This window comes from Podarcis melisellensis (assembly GCF_964234715.1).
Source record: "Podarcis melisellensis genome assembly, chromosome: 10".
Taxonomy (NCBI): Eukaryota; Metazoa; Chordata; class Lepidosauria; order Squamata; family Lacertidae; genus Podarcis; species Podarcis melisellensis.
This window is the reverse complement of record NC_138542.1, coordinates 58,245,526-58,260,672: the sequence shown is the minus strand read 5'-3', so window position 1 is coordinate 58,260,672 and position 15,147 is coordinate 58,245,526. Positions and strand designations below refer to the sequence as shown.

Genomic DNA, 15,147 nt, shown 5'->3' with positions numbered 1-15,147 from the left:
ATTATTAATTATTGGGGAACAATGAAAGATATTGTAAGATAACCGGCATTTTCCTAAAATATCCTCAAAATTAAAACGTGGCCCATTATTGCTGATGTTTAATTAACCAATGAGAGCCATCCAATCAAATGTAGGTATCCTAAACCAGGAAACTGATTACAAAGAGGAGGTTTATCAGTGAGAAATAAATACTCTAAAGGCGACAACCACCTTTTCTCAAAACATACTTCAATTCCTCTGAATGTTAAGGAGAATTTCTGAAGGAATATATTGCTGCCTTGCAAGGGGCCTTTTCCAGCTCTGGGAAAACCCTGAGAAAAGGAGGCTGTAGTTTTTAACACCTTTCCTTTATTATCCTCACAGTGGACACATCAAACCTGAGCCCGGATTTCCCCATTTCTTGCCAGCGGAGGGTTGCATTTCAAAAGGGTTTGGAACAATGTCTCCACCTCACACCTCAGTTCAAGTATTGAAATGGCCTGTCAATGAACCTCTTTACTGCAGGGCAGATGGCACCCTGGAGATGCCCCATATTCTTATGGTGGGCAGGTTCCAGGATTCCACTGATGGAGAAAGAAAGCAAAGGGATTCCTCAGCCTCCCCTCCTTCCTTGCCCAATGAAGCAAAGGGACTGCATGTCATATTTTGGAGATGAGAGAAGGCAAGCAGGGCACAAATGGTCTGTGGGTTTTGTAAGACAATGAAGTGGAATTTCCAAATAAGGCTTCCCTATCTGAGTAATCCGACAACACAGAGAGAAAACTAAAGGAAGAGAGATCAGTGGGTTGCAGATTTCACTTGCATTATTTGTTTATAAAAGCATTTCTATACTGCCATATCATAAAATATCAGGTTGGTGTACAACATAAAAACTTAAAAGACCATTTAAAAAAATGCAGATAATCATTAAGGTGACTGGCTGATCAAAAATAAAACGTAAACAGCTGCAAATACCTCTATGCTTAAACAGCGTCTTTGAGAGACGCCCCAAAGTCAAAAACAAGGGGAATGCCAGCCAAATCTCTGCTGTAAGAGTATTCCACAGCATGGGACCTCCAACCTGCTTCTCCTCCCCAAGTTCCAGCTGTGTGTTGACCCTCCAAACAGGTGGATAACTGAATAATATACCCAGGGAAGTTCTAGAACCCCTCCCAATAGTGTAGATACAGCCAGAGCTTAATCATGGAACCAGTTTCAATGATAATGATAAGCACATCCAGTAACAGTGACTCTGAGCAATGTACAGAGTGCATTTCCCCAACACATTTGAGAATGAGAGGTCAGCTGTTTGAGTGCAGAGCTTACGTCTTCTGGACACTTTTGAGTGCATCTGATTTTAAATGCCAATTGTGACCAGTAAGCACCTAAAGAGATACAAAAAGGTAAGACAGCAAGCGACGCAGCAATCCCTTTGGTCCATTTCCAAAACAGTGCCTATACTGCACACCTGTGCAGTACATAAAGGACATGCAAGGCACAATTGGAAGCCCTGACTGGCAGTGGGTTCCTTTCTTGTGGGACTGATTTCTAGCATGCCACTCTTTAAGCTTCACATAACTTTTCATCAGGCAGAATGCAAAGGTAGCTGCTCTATGTAGTTAGAGGAAACAAGGGAGGTTTTCCAATGCAAATGTTTTAGTCATTTCAGACAATACCATCTCTAATCAGAAAACCTTTTAACACTTCTAGTACATGACACATTGACCAGCAGAGTGTTACAGACAAGTTTCAATGACTCACAGTTTCGGTTCAGTCCATTTGTCCTTTGTATTCAAAAAGGTAGTGAGCTGTAACTCAAGGTATATCTTTGATCAATGCTTTAGGGCAGGCTTCCTCAGCCTTAGCCCTCCAGATGTTTTTGGCTTACAACTCCCATGATCCCTAGCTCGCAGGACCAGTGGTCAGGGATGATGGAAATTGTAGTCTCAAAACATCTGGAAGGCCAAGGTTGAGGAAGCCCGTTTTAGGGATTTATTTAATACCCTGGCTTTCCCATGACTTTTTAACACCATATGCTCCATTCTGCATGTGATACTCATGCCACCTACAACCCATCTCTCTTCTCCTTGGTGCACCATGCTTGCACCCATGTGCAAATCGCCTTCCTACTTCCATATTCTCAGGTAATGATATCCTCAAAGTAGCTCTAGTCTTAATAGTGGACCCCAATCACTTCTACTGCTTTACCCAGCCTCTTAATGCAATGATGGGGAGTCTGTGACCCTCCAGATGTTGCCGGACTACAACTCCCCATCATCCTTTTTTTTAAAAAAAGAAGTTTTTATTTATTTTCATGGTACAGAAGATAAATTTTCAGAAAACAATTATTGCAACAGTAAACAACAAATAACGTGTCCTGATGAAATGACAGACTTTTATCATGCCGTGTGTTACAAATTTCATTTGGTTACTCTAAAAGATCACACCACATTTTCCCATGACTACTAGGTGGATTCCTTGACCACTGGACTGTGCTGGCTGATGGGAACTGGAGTCCAGCAACCTATGAAGGATTGCAGGTTTCCCATCTATCACTTGTTCTAGATAACTCTGCTCTTGGGAGCCCCATTTCCCCCAGGTGTTGCTCTTGACGCCTCCCAGTCCACACCTTCTCATCTCCATCACACCTTCCATGATCCTTAGAACCACCACCCCACCCTCTCCATCCTGGACTCTCACTTACCTATGCTCATGACCCTGCCGAACACAGACGTGTTGTCCACTGTGCTGCAATTCCACCGTCTCTGCCGGAACTGGTACTGGCACTCCTTGATGGCGTTCTTGGCCCCCTCACCAATGTACACCATGTGCTCTTGGTAAAGTTGGCACAGCTTCCTCTGCCCCGGGGAAAGCCCTGGCAGCTGGCTGCACACGGGCTGGGCGCCAATGATGTACATCTCAGGTCTCTGGATTGGGTTCATAGCCAATGACCTGGAATGAGAAACCAACACCATGATGAATCAATCAATCCAATCTCAGGCCAGCTCTCTGTCTCTCTCTGTCTTGTCTGTCTCTTGCAGCCACAGTTTGGCTTTTGAAGCTTTGTCTTTCCAACAGAATGTGGACAGGGCTGGAAGGGAGAGACCCTGCTTGGGGAAATCACAAAGAGACCTCTTAAGAGCCAAGTGGCAGAGACTTCCCTAATTGGGGAAGAGGATTCAAAGTAGCTAACTACTCCCCCCCCCCCTTTAAAAGGCACCAGCCTCCTACATCGGATGCATAAACTAACACAGCCACACTTCTGGAATTAATTAAATTGGGGGAACCAACAGTTTCCTACAACTGATCAGGAACCAACAGCACACCCCACCAAACACCAGTTTAGGGTCTCTCATCAGGAAATGCCTGCCTTGATCCGAGCGTTGGAAAAAAACAGTCTCCATGTGGACTTTTGGTTTAATAACAGAAGAGTGCCAGGCGCTGCCCAGAAAGTGACAGAAAGTCACAACATAGACCCTGCCGCCCTTTCAAACGAGTTCTCCACAAATGCTGGCAAATTTTTAAGTCCTTGGAAGTAAAAACTCCTACTGGTTACAACGGAACTAACTTCCAGGAGATGCGCTCGGAACTGAGGGTGTCACTTAGTCCGGGCAGGACAACGATGGACGCAAAGGAGAAAACGAAAAACCAAGAGAGGGAAGCGTAGCTAGTTAGTCGCATCTGTTGAGAGGGGAAAATGTGCTTTTTCAGTCCGTTCCCCTTACTTATCAGAAGTACTTTCACAGGGGCTTTTTCTAAAAAGAGATTTTTGCTGCAGAAAAGACAAGGCGCCAACAACACACACTGCTCCCAACGCGCGCACTGGGTGTCTTCCGAGTGGCGAACTGAAGAGTCTGCAAAAGATGCTGTTTAAAGCAGGAACGGGAGGGGCAGTTAAACGACTTCCCCAAAATCCCAAGTCCCCAACACAGCCTCTAAGGCCAGGAGGAAACTCCACGTGCGTTATCCGTCCCCGGGGATTGAGTGCGGAGGTGCTGGTGATGTTGTAGAGAGAAGGCGCCCCTTTTCGTGCCCGGATTCTTCCCTCACCATTCCTCGGGCCCCCCTCCAAAATACTATACGCAAACACAGGACAAAGGGGAGGAAAAAGTAAGACGGGCATCGCCCGTTGGGTCTCACTCACCACCAGGAGCTGGCCTCGACCAGAAGCTGCGTGCAGCCGCAGAGGAGAGTCAGGCTGAGGATCAGCCGCGTCCCGGGCATGGTGCGCTTCCCGCGACTCCCGCGTCTTTGCCCGGCCAGGCTGAGACACATCAGGGCTCCCTGCAAGACAAGGAAGGGAAGGGAATGAAAAGGAGGGGAGTCAGCCCGAGAGAGGAGGAGGGCGGGAGGGGGCGCAGCAGCTCCGGCGAGGTGGGAGGGAAGGAGGGATCTCTGCAGCAGGGAGGCTGGCCGCTCGCTTGCTCTCCGCCGCCCCCTCTCCCCAGCCACCGCGCAGGGCGTCTCTGGAGACCTGCTGGGCTTGGAGACGCGCCGGAGATCTTCTCCCAGGGCGCCCACCCTTCTGCATCTCCACCCACCCACGGAGATGGGAGAGGTCGGCGGGTGGCACGAACCGTGGCAGTAGATTCCACTTACAGACTGCACATGCTCAGAGGCATTCACTTCTTGGCTAGGAGGACTAGAGAGAGACTCAAAGCAAGTGAGGGAATTCCTCTGGAGGGCTGGCGGGATGATTCATAAAGCAGGGCATGCATCAAAGGGTAGGGCGGGGAGGGGAAGCAGCGACAAAAACGAGAGGTCTGGTACTAGTTAAAAATGAGCAAAGTGTGAAAAGGTGGGGAGGTTAACGGGGGCCCTTAAAATCAAGGCATACTTTCCGGCTGGTCTTGCAGCAAGCTTTCAAGTTACACAGCATCCCTTTTTGGACGCAGGTGCTGAAATGTTAGCTGTGCCAGCTTTTGACTTACACATAATTCTTCCTCCTTAACTCTGTATTTTCTTGTTCCTTGAGGCTAAAATGGTTAAGAGCACTTAGGGCTGCTCATCCCTCAGGTGGTTGACCCCCCGGAGGGAAGCAGATTTGAGCTAAGTTCCTCTTAGTGAACAGTGCAATGGTTAACACAGTCCCAGAAGATGGAGAAATGGATACGAGGCAGATCTGGTACCACCTGGCATTCTCAAAGCCTTCTATCTTCCTGGAAAGGTCTTCGTCTCCAGCTTACTATTACTAGGCATATCACAGTGGTGAAAGGAGACTCTGGGGGTGAGCCCTGGCTCAGTTTAAATCCTACAAGGGCTGCTGACCCCATTACACAAAAGCAACTCATGCAGTTGCTTGGCATGGCAACATACTTAGACAGTGGCTTGACAATATGCCATCTAGAAATTGTACCCAGGCTTCTTTTTGCAGTGGTTGCAAGGGATGCTGAGGTGCAGCCTTGCATTTGTGTGCCAAAATGCTTTGAGGCATCCCATCTCTTGGATTGTGTGATGCGGATCATTTGGAGCAGGCCTGACCTCCCGCAGAGAAAAAGGGAGGTAAAGGAGGAGGAGGAGAAACAAGAAGAGCAGTACACTAAAATGGGGGGGGGGAGAGAGAACAGAGAAACTTCCCCTGCTCCTCTCATGGCTAATCATCAACTTCATCCCAAAACACACACAAGGAGAAGGAGGCTGGAAGGATATCATCTTTCCAGACCAGATCGCTAGAAAACTTGCTCACTTCCTTTCAAAGAGATCCCATTGGCAAGGCTTAATTTGGGGGCAAAGGATCATCCCTGGAAGATATTTTAACGTCAGCGCAATTAATTAGTTCATAATAAAGAGAAGAGTGTCTGAACACCTGCAGAGTGTTCTTCCCTTGCTACCATGCACAACCAGATTAGCCAAGGGGGGATGGGTAGGTAATTCAAGTCAATAGGCAAAACTTCCAGGAAAGTATGAGCCAACTCTTGTTTAAAAATTAACTGGAGGGTGGAGGTGGAGAGGAGATCTCTTTCATGGTCCCCACCCCACCCCCCATTCGTTCATACTGGAAGGAACATCCTTTTGTCAAGAAGGCTGCATAAGATTGTGTTACTGCGCCTGTTATCTCTTACCCTTTGTGTCAAGAGTAACACAATTTCTGCATATATTTAAAAACAACAGCACATGCATTCTGACTATCTTGGCAAATCATCCACTTTGAGAGTTGTGTTTGAAAGTTTTGTAAATCATTTCTGCCCTTTCAGAAGTATCTGGAGATTTGTAAAAACAAAACAAAGGGGCTTAGGTCACCTTAATTATCAACAGATTTATTGTGTCAAGAGTAACACAAATTCTGCAGATAGATAGATAGATTGATAGATACATAGATTATATTTAAAAATGGGCTTTCTGACTATTGTGGAAAATGACTCATTTAGAAACCTGTGTTCAAAGGTTTTGTAAATCATCACATCTCTTCAGAAGTACCTGAAGATTTGTGGCACCTTAAAAATTAACAAATTTATTATAGTGTAAACTTCTGTAGCCTAGCCCTAGAGTTCACTTTAGCATGCATTTGGTGAAGTGGACTCTAGCCCACAAAAGCTTCAGCCACAATAATTTTTTAGTTTTTAAGATGCCACGATACTTCACTATTTTAGCTATTTTAGCATGACTACTCTTATGGAAGTTGCATGGGGGGTGGGGGGAAGCAGGTTTCACAGGGTCATTTGTGACATTTTAAGTCAGCTCAAACCCAAATTAGGGCAATCCACTAATTTGGCTGTAGCTCATCAAAAGAGCTCAGCTTCACCAGCAGAGATATGGATATGGGGCACTCAATGGCCATGTCACTTTCAGCACTGGAATTCATACTTAGTTTAGGGAGGGTGAATGACTGTGCCCATACTGAGCTTTGAATGAGAACTCTTTACTGGAGCCTACAGCCCTTTAGGGCTGCTGCCATAGCAGGAAATTTACATAGACCTTTAAAGTGCACCAGACCCATTACTCCCCCTGAAATCAGGCATATAAAACCTTGGGACTGCCTAATGTTGTCTGACTACAATTCTCATCATCCCTGACAGTTAGCCATACTGGCTGAGGCTGATGGGATTTGCAGCCCAAAACATCTGAAGGGCACCAGGTTGGGCAAGGCTGATCTGAAAGGTCACAGGCTCCCCATCGCTTCCTTGTAAGACAACACATATGCTCACTGGTGCACTTTCTGATTGTGGGAGATAATGCAAGCACACAAATTGCTCAGAGTAGTACACTGAACGAGTAGGGAAGAGGGGGCAAACCCTTCTTTTCCTACCTCAGATGTGGCTGCAATCCTATGTTTACCTACCACGGAGTAAATCCCATTAAACTCAATGGGACCTAACTTCTGAATGCACTGTGTGAATATTGGAGGAGGAGGGGTTGCAGCCAAATGCATGCAGGGTCAATCCCAGGTATCTCTAGTTATTAGCAGGGTTTGGGAAATGCACTGTCAGAGAGCGAGAGAACTGATAAAACCCGGTTAGATAGTCTGATTAGGAATGTGAGGGCTTCACACATTATAAAGAGGCAGCCGATGAAGACAATGATGGAGTATCGTTGCAGGGTGGGGCTTAACAGCCCCAAGGGATAGCTCCAAGGCATTTGGTATTAGCCCATCAGGGGGCGCCCCAGAGGCACTTCTGCTCCCCTTCCAGAGAGCATGGTGGCGGCTCGCTAGCAGGTGTGCAGCGCATGGTCCGGCGAAGGCAGATCAAAGGGAGTGAAACCTCCTTCCTTTGTCATGCAGAGCCTTCCCGGAAATGACCTGGCCTCTATGGCAGGGGACTAACAGCTCCCCCGCAATTCCTCCCGAAAATAAACCTCCTCTTCAAAAGGACTCCCTGTAATAACCCCGCTCACTCACGGTCCTGCCCCTCCTTCCAACCCCTAGGGCAGGAGGTTTGTGTATGTAAGTGAGGGTGGGGGAAAGCAGCCAAGATGGAGCAAGAGATAGGGCTGGCACCACCAGAGCCTAATGGCTTTATGGAGGGGGAGAGAGCCGGCTCAGGGAACTTCAGGCAAAACTTCAAAGGCTCTCCTCTTGTCCAAACATCAGATCCTCAAACCCACAGGCAAGCCGTGGCCAGAGAGTCTGTTGCATCACTTCCTAATACTCCCTTCCAGTCTCTAAACTGGTACAGATCCTGTGCTTCATTTCTACAATGAGAGGTTTTGGGGCTCAAGTTCACCTGAGAATCCGGAAGCTGCCCCATCTTACGCACATGGGCACAAATTGTGGTTCTTGGGTGGCATTGCACTTTGCACATGCTCAAAGGCACCCTCATCTTCACAGCTCATCTGCAGCACAGAAAACGGGTGCTGCTGCTGAGCCTTATTGTTGGCTCATAGTTATGAATGATGACTGTGGAATCACTTACTTTGGGAATGAGCCATCAGATGAAACACCAGCTTGAAAAGGACTATTTGCTGAAACTGATGTTTTACAGGTGAGCCATAGTATTTTTTTATTATTGTTGTTGTTTATGATCTTGCTTTGGGAATGAGTCTATAGATCAAACATCCATGTGGATTTCAGGGTTCTAGTAAAAAACCAAAGCAGACCCGAAAGCCTGAACCTCGCCAAGCCTCATGCACAAATTCCAGGGGAAACACAGGCATAGAAAAATTTCCCAAAACCTGACACAAGTAAACCTCATTTCAAATTAAACCCCCAAAGGCAACTCTTTCCTGGTTTAAACTGTGAAAATGCTGTGCTGCAAGGACATTGCAGAAGGATATATGACATCTGTCTCGGCTACAACTACCTTGAAGTATAGGTAGATCCAATTCCACACTGCTTGAATAGAGGACACCTTCAAATAAAGGACTGTCTTCTGTAAAGTAGGACCCATGGCCACCCTAGTCCTTCATTTCTGAAAAGAGAGGCTGAAGATGATGCCTACAGGTCATACAAATCACATTGTCTGACCAAGGCCAAATAAGGGTCACAGCTCTCCAGTATTAGTAGCAATCACAGGAGATGAATTTTATTTGTTTTTTTCAGTTGTATCCCACCTTTCTTCCAAGGAGCTCGAGGTAGTGGGCATGGTCCTCCCCTCCTCCTTTAATCCTCATAACAACCCTGTTGAGGTAGGTTAAGCTGAGAGGCAGGACTGGCCAAGGTCACCCAATGCGCTTCAGTTTGCCAAGGACTCTAACTATTACACCACACTGCTCTTAATTTTAATCAGGACCACAGTGCTTAAGGAATTTTTGCAACCTTTTCATTGTGTCCTTTTCCTCTTTAAAGCTCATGAAGATGCTATTTTCCCTGCAGGGCAACGCACACACATATCGTAATGAGACCTGTATATTTCGCTCCATGGAGCAAGTCATAGCTGTGGGAAAGGGATTCCAACTGGGAAACAACACTAAGTGGAAAGGGTTAATTTCCCCTTTCCCCAGCACAGCAGTGCAGATCTAAATTGCATGCAAACACACTGGCACATACACACATGTGAGGCTGCTATTACGTTTTTAAGTGTAGTTTGACCCTTGGTGTTTAGGAGCAGTCTTTTGGTTCCCAGGAATGAGATCAGTGGTTCCTCCTGTTCATCTTAAATAGCATCCCTGCTCCATCATGCTGATTATAGGTTGGGTCATCATCACACATACATACGGTCTCTACACACCAGGTTCCTCCAGGAAGAGACAAAGAAGGACACTGACAAACTGGAACGTGTCCAGAGGAGGGCAACCAAAATGGTCAAAGGCCTGGAAACGATGCCTTATGAGGAACGGCTAAGGGAGCTGGGCATGTTTAGCCTGGAGAGGAGGAGGTTAAGGGGTGATATGATAGCCATGTTCAAATATATAAAAGGATGTCACATAGAGGAGGGAGAAAGGCTGTTTTCTGCTGCTCCAGAGAAGCGGACACTGAACAATGGTTCCAAACTCCAAGAAAGAAGATTCCACCTAAACATTAGGAAGAACTTCCTGACAGTAAGACCTGTTCGACAGTGGAATTTGCTGCCAAGGAGTGTGGTGGAGTCTCCTTCTTTGGAGGTCTTTAAGCAGAGGCTTGACAACCATATGTCAGGAGTGCTCTGATGGTGTTTCCTGCTTGGCAGGGGGTTGGACTCGATGGCCCTTGTGGTCTCCTCCAACTCTATGATTCTATGGTTCAGATGTAGATCAGCCGTGGGGCCAAAGTTCTGTTGCAATAATTTGGGTCCCAAAAGGTTCCCTTCTTTCTCCCCTGCCAAGCTTCCCTCTCCAGGATTCTTGGTCTGCAACCGATCGGTTTACGATCCAAGGTATGCAAGCAACTACGTTTCATAGATATCCTCGTAAACACCAGCAGCGATCATCAATCACCAAAGCTCAAGAGTTCAGGGGCCGCTGAAGCATTTTTATTTTCAGATTCCTATAAGCTGCTACAGCAAAGCTGCTGTGTTTGTTTGCACCAAAGCTGTGCTTGCTGCACTGCCTCATATGTGATGTACCTGCTGTTCCTGATGGCCTGTTACACCTGGCAGGCAGATGTGAGACCTGCCAGCCCCAGAATGAGCCTTGGGACAAAAAATACCTTGTATGATTGGCTCTCCGAAGGAAAGCAAAGCACACTATCTAGGCACAGCACGATCTGCAACTGACAAAAACAGGGCTGCATTATTCCCATCTTATATACCATACCTCTTCCAGCTCTCCAACCTTGTTTGTTACATGTGTGTGCTGGAGGAGGGGAACGGTGTATTTCTGTTAAGATTTCTTCTTTTCTTAAAAAGAAGTGATGGGTAGAATGGAAAATTCTGCCTGCCTGTCTAGAGAGGAAGGAAGTTGCGTGCGGATGGATGGTTTTTCCATAATAAATGCCGAATCGGCACAGAGATGGGGCAACGTCACTGAAAAGCATTGCCAGCCGGTCCCAGGTATAGGCATCTGCATGCATGTGTTCATTCAGAGACACACTGGGTTAGAATCTGGTTTCTGGATGCTGGACACAAGGGAGCCTTCTTGGACCACAAGGAAGAGTTTGGGAGATCTGCAAAACTGTAAACATCTTGTTCAGGAGCAGGGACCCTTCAACACTGAGGACTTTGAGCCTAAATGATGTACCTTGAGCTCCAGTTCATAGTTTGAACAATAATGTTTTGAAAGGGGAAACTGTGTTGGGAAAATATGAGGTGCTGAGCACAACAAGTTCCTTATGAGACAGTTAAGGAGCCCTTGATATGGTGCTACAATCCCTGCAGCAATCCTAGGCACATTTTCTTTTGTGCCTGCCTCAATGGAGTCAGCAAGACATAGATGAATAAATATGTAAATAGTCAGGTTACAGTTCAGTCAATAGTAAGTGACATTATTTAGCTGTTCTTTTCCTGCAGGTGATGACTTAACCTTGCCTTGCTTCACCTTATAACAATCCTGGCAAATCTTGATGGCACCTATACAAGGGTTCCAGTCTAAATAAAGGCCTTGGTTCTACACATAGAACAACCTCTTGGAGGTCATCAGGTCACCCAGAACTCCTGTCCCAGCCTTGAGCCTGCCACCTGCCACAAACAAAGAAGCCTCCATTCATCCTCTCATAACCCTAAAGCAGCTTCCTCAACCTCAGCCCTCCAGATGTTTTTGGATTACAACTCCCATGATCCGTAGCTAGCAGGACCAGTGGTCAGGAATGATAGGAACTGTAGTCTCAAAACATCTGGAGGGCCGAGGTTGAGGAAGCCTGCTTTAAAGAGACCTATCAATAAATTAGTTAATGTTCAGACGTAGAACATGCTGCCTTCAGATGTTGTGGACCATAACTTCCATCACACCCAGCCAGCATGGCCAATGGCCAAGGTATATGGGAGTTGTAGACAGGGAACCCACATTGACTACCCCTGTCTTAGAATGCCCTCTCTTGTGTAGGTTTCCTCAGAAGAAAGTCTTGTGTCCAATGGTGCTTACTTCCAAAGTAGCCTTACAGCCTGAACCTTTGGATCTTCACTGACTTCATTAACTGGAGTTTGCTTCAGGACAAGCATGCATAGGATTGAATCTCTCCAAAGACTCCAGTATAACTAACTTCTTTGGAATGAACTAGATGTCATGTTAGTCACATTTTGTTTAATTTTGTGACTCAGAGTATTCTTTTAACTTGCAATACTCACAGAGGACCCCAATCAGGATTGGGTTCATGGCATGAGGGGATGGTTTTAATTCCTCCCTTTGCCATTTTCACCACTGACAATCACATGTACATATGCAAATGTACACACACCAAAGTTGCTATTTGCCTTGAGGCTGCTGTTTGAATTTTTGAATCATGCTGCAAGTGTTTCTTCACTAGTTCCCTTTGTCCAAAGTCTGATTGTATTCCCTCTATCTTCTTTGCCCAAGGGAGACAGATGATATGCCCTGCCCATCTTTGACATCAGTGAAGAATTCAGGGACTGAAACCAATGACAACATGGAGGGAGCAATAAACCATAGGACGATGGTACAACAGAGTGCAAACAGGAATTGCTCTCATGGTGCACCAATTCTCTTGTGGTTATTTCTGGCTGAGAACCTAAGGCTGAAGTACAGTACAGTGGTACCTTGGGTTACAGACGCTTCAGGTTACAGATGCTTCAGGTTACAGACTCAGCTAACCCAGAAATAGTACCTCAGGTTAAGAACTTTGCTTCAGGATGAGAACAGAAATCGTGTGCCAGCGGCAGCGGGAGGCCCCATTAGCTAAAGTGGTACCTCAGTTTAAGAACAGTTTCAGCTTAAGAACGGACTTCCAGAATGAATTGAGTTCTTAACCCGAGGTACTACTGTATTTCATTAAGCCTCTTAACGTGGTATTTATGTGACTGAACCTTTGGGAGTTAATAATAATTAAAAAAAGAGAGCTCAGAGCAGAGCCATAGAAATCGAAGAGTGCAGATGTCTCAGTCCAGTCTGAAATATTTTAATGATTTGTCTTTAAACACCACCACCACTGGACTCACTTAAACCTCTGTTTTTTCAGAGGAGGAACTGGAGGCTGAAGTGAGCGACACCACCACCAATCACTGCCAACATATAGGGCTCCCAAACATTCTTTCATCTGGGAAGATGTAAAAAAGGCTATGGGTTGGATCCAGACTTAGGCTGTGTTCACTCTGTTTGTAGCACAGGAATGTGGTATTTTTCAGTCTAAAATGGTTCACACTCATCCTCAACATGTTGGTTTCAATCTAGAATGATTCTAGATCCTGCAGTCCACAAGGGTGGGTGTGGTTACTTGATACATGTTTGAAAACCCTCCCCTTGATTAGGTTTCCCATGCCATTTTGTCCCAGCCCCCATCCTAGTTAAGAAAGAAGTGGTGATTGCAATCTTGGTACAGGTCTAGCTGTTGGAAAGATGTGGATACCAACTTGCTGGGATCACCTGCATCTGTTTTTATCTGTTTTCAAGTGGACATACTCCAGGTAATGTAGAATCAATCTGCAATGAGATTTTATATTCCACATAAAACATGTTTTTCCAAGAAGGACTCTTCAGAGGCAAAAAAATGCACTACTGTAGATCAAGATTGTGTGTGGACTACAGGGGGGGGGGGAAACCCTAGTACTCAGTCTTCATTGTTTTGAGAATAATATATCTTGTGTACACAGCCCTTGTAACAACAACAACAACATCAACAACATTTTATTAATACCCCGCCCTCCCCAGCCAAGACTGGGCTCAGGGCGGCTAACAACCAATAATAAAAACAAGTTGATTAAATACAATTTTAAAAACAAGATTAAAATGCAACATTGAAACATTAGGATACAGCCTCTTCACAGGAGGAGAAAGGAAAAAGAAAGAGGGGGAGGGAATCAAACTGATTCTAAGCCAAAGGCCAGGCAGAACAACTCTGTCTTACAGGCCCTACGGAAAGAAATCAGATCCCGCAGGGCCCCTTGTCATGCACCCAGTGAAATCAATGCCACTTTAGTCATCTCATTTATTTCAGTGGGTCTACTCTAAACATAAGCCTAAATCACAACACTCATGCACATATGCAAATGCAAACACAAACCCAAGCAGCTATTTGCCCTGAAGCTACTATTTTATTCTATTCTATTTTCACAAGCCTTTCATTACAAGTTCTTTTTATCCAAAGTCTGATTGTGTTCCCTCTTATCTTCTCCCTCCAAAGGAGACAGATTATGTGCCCTGCCCTTCTGTGACATCAGTGAAGAATTCAGCACTGATACCAAGGATAACATGGATGGAGCAATAAACTGAAAAGCGCTTGCACGACAGGTTGCAAACAAGAGTTCCTTGCATGTTGCACCTAGCAAGGAAACCTCTCCTCTTAATCTTTTCTTCCATGAGTGGAAGGTTTCTGTGTCTACATCAGGGGTAGGAAACCTAAGGTCTGTGGGCTGGATGTCGCCCAATCGCCTTCTAAATCTGGCCCGCAGACGGTCTGGGAATCAGCGTGTTTTTACATGAGTAGAATGTGTGCTTTTAAAATGCATCTCCTAGTTATTTGTGGGGCCTGCCTGGTGTTTTTACATGAGCAGAATGTGTGCTTTTATTTAAAATGCATCTCTGGGTTATTTGTGGGGCATAGGAATTCGTTCATTCCCCCCCCCAAAAAAAATAGTCCGGCCCACTACATGCCTGAGGGACGGTGGACCAGCCCATGGCTGAAAATGGTTGCTGACCCCTGGTCTACACATTGGCTCATTCTGGTCTACACATTGGCTCATTCTCTTTGCTTCCTGCTGCACTCAAATAGCCACCATATGAAAGTGGTGTCTCCTGCTCCATCCATCTTTCTTGTCTGAACTGGAGAATGGCCAGAAGAAATGTAAAGGGTTTCTTAAAAGCTGGGGTTGCTATCTGGAGCAATGGAGCAATATTTCAGGTCTGGGTTGGAAACAGGCTATTGTCTGGTTCATCAGACTCTTGAGTGTTATTCTCCAGCTGAAGGAAATGTGTCTTACATGAGGTGTGGGGAACCCTTTATAACTCAAGGCAGGGCCACATGTAGAAAAGGGTGGCGCTGTGATTTAAACCACAGAGCCTAGGGCAATGGGGTGAACCTCTGTCGCTCGGTCCCTGATCCTGCCAACCTAGCAGTTCGAAAGCACGTCAGAGTGCAAGTAGATAAGTAGGTACCGCTCCGGCGGGAAGGTAAACAGTGTTTCCGTGTGCTGCTCTGGTTCACCAGAAGCGGCTTAGTCATGCTGGCCACATGAGCCGGAAGCTGTCTGCAAACAAACGTCGGCTCCC

At 46.0% G+C, this 15,147-nt stretch overlaps 1 protein-coding gene and 1 long non-coding RNA gene across 8 annotated transcripts in view; one reads left to right on the top strand and one right to left on the bottom strand.

Moving 5' to 3' along the window:
- Positions 1–15,147, bottom strand: part of WNT5B (Wnt family member 5B) — a 132,716-nt gene that overhangs the window by 14,936 nt on the left and 102,633 nt on the right. For 5 of the 7 annotated variants that reach the window (XM_081927267.1, XM_081927262.1, XM_081927266.1 and 2 more), the window contains 2 exons: positions 4,124–4,263; positions 2,684–2,931 (listed from right to left, as the gene is read on the bottom strand). In XM_081927267.1, coding sequence (XP_081783393.1) covers positions 2,684–2,931; positions 4,124–4,254 — 379 coding nt within the window. In that variant the 5' untranslated portion in view covers positions 4,255–4,263. Of the gene's footprint in view, positions 1–2,683; positions 2,932–4,123; positions 4,264–8,714; positions 8,826–15,147 lie in introns of all 7 variants that reach the window. The other 2 variants (XM_081927263.1, XM_081927264.1) reach the window with 2 other exon arrangements.
- Positions 7,310–13,293, top strand: LOC309378895. The gene is made up of 3 exons (XR_014172265.1): positions 7,310–8,399; positions 12,283–12,382; positions 13,215–13,293. It is a non-coding gene; the product is annotated as an uncharacterized lncRNA (long non-coding RNA).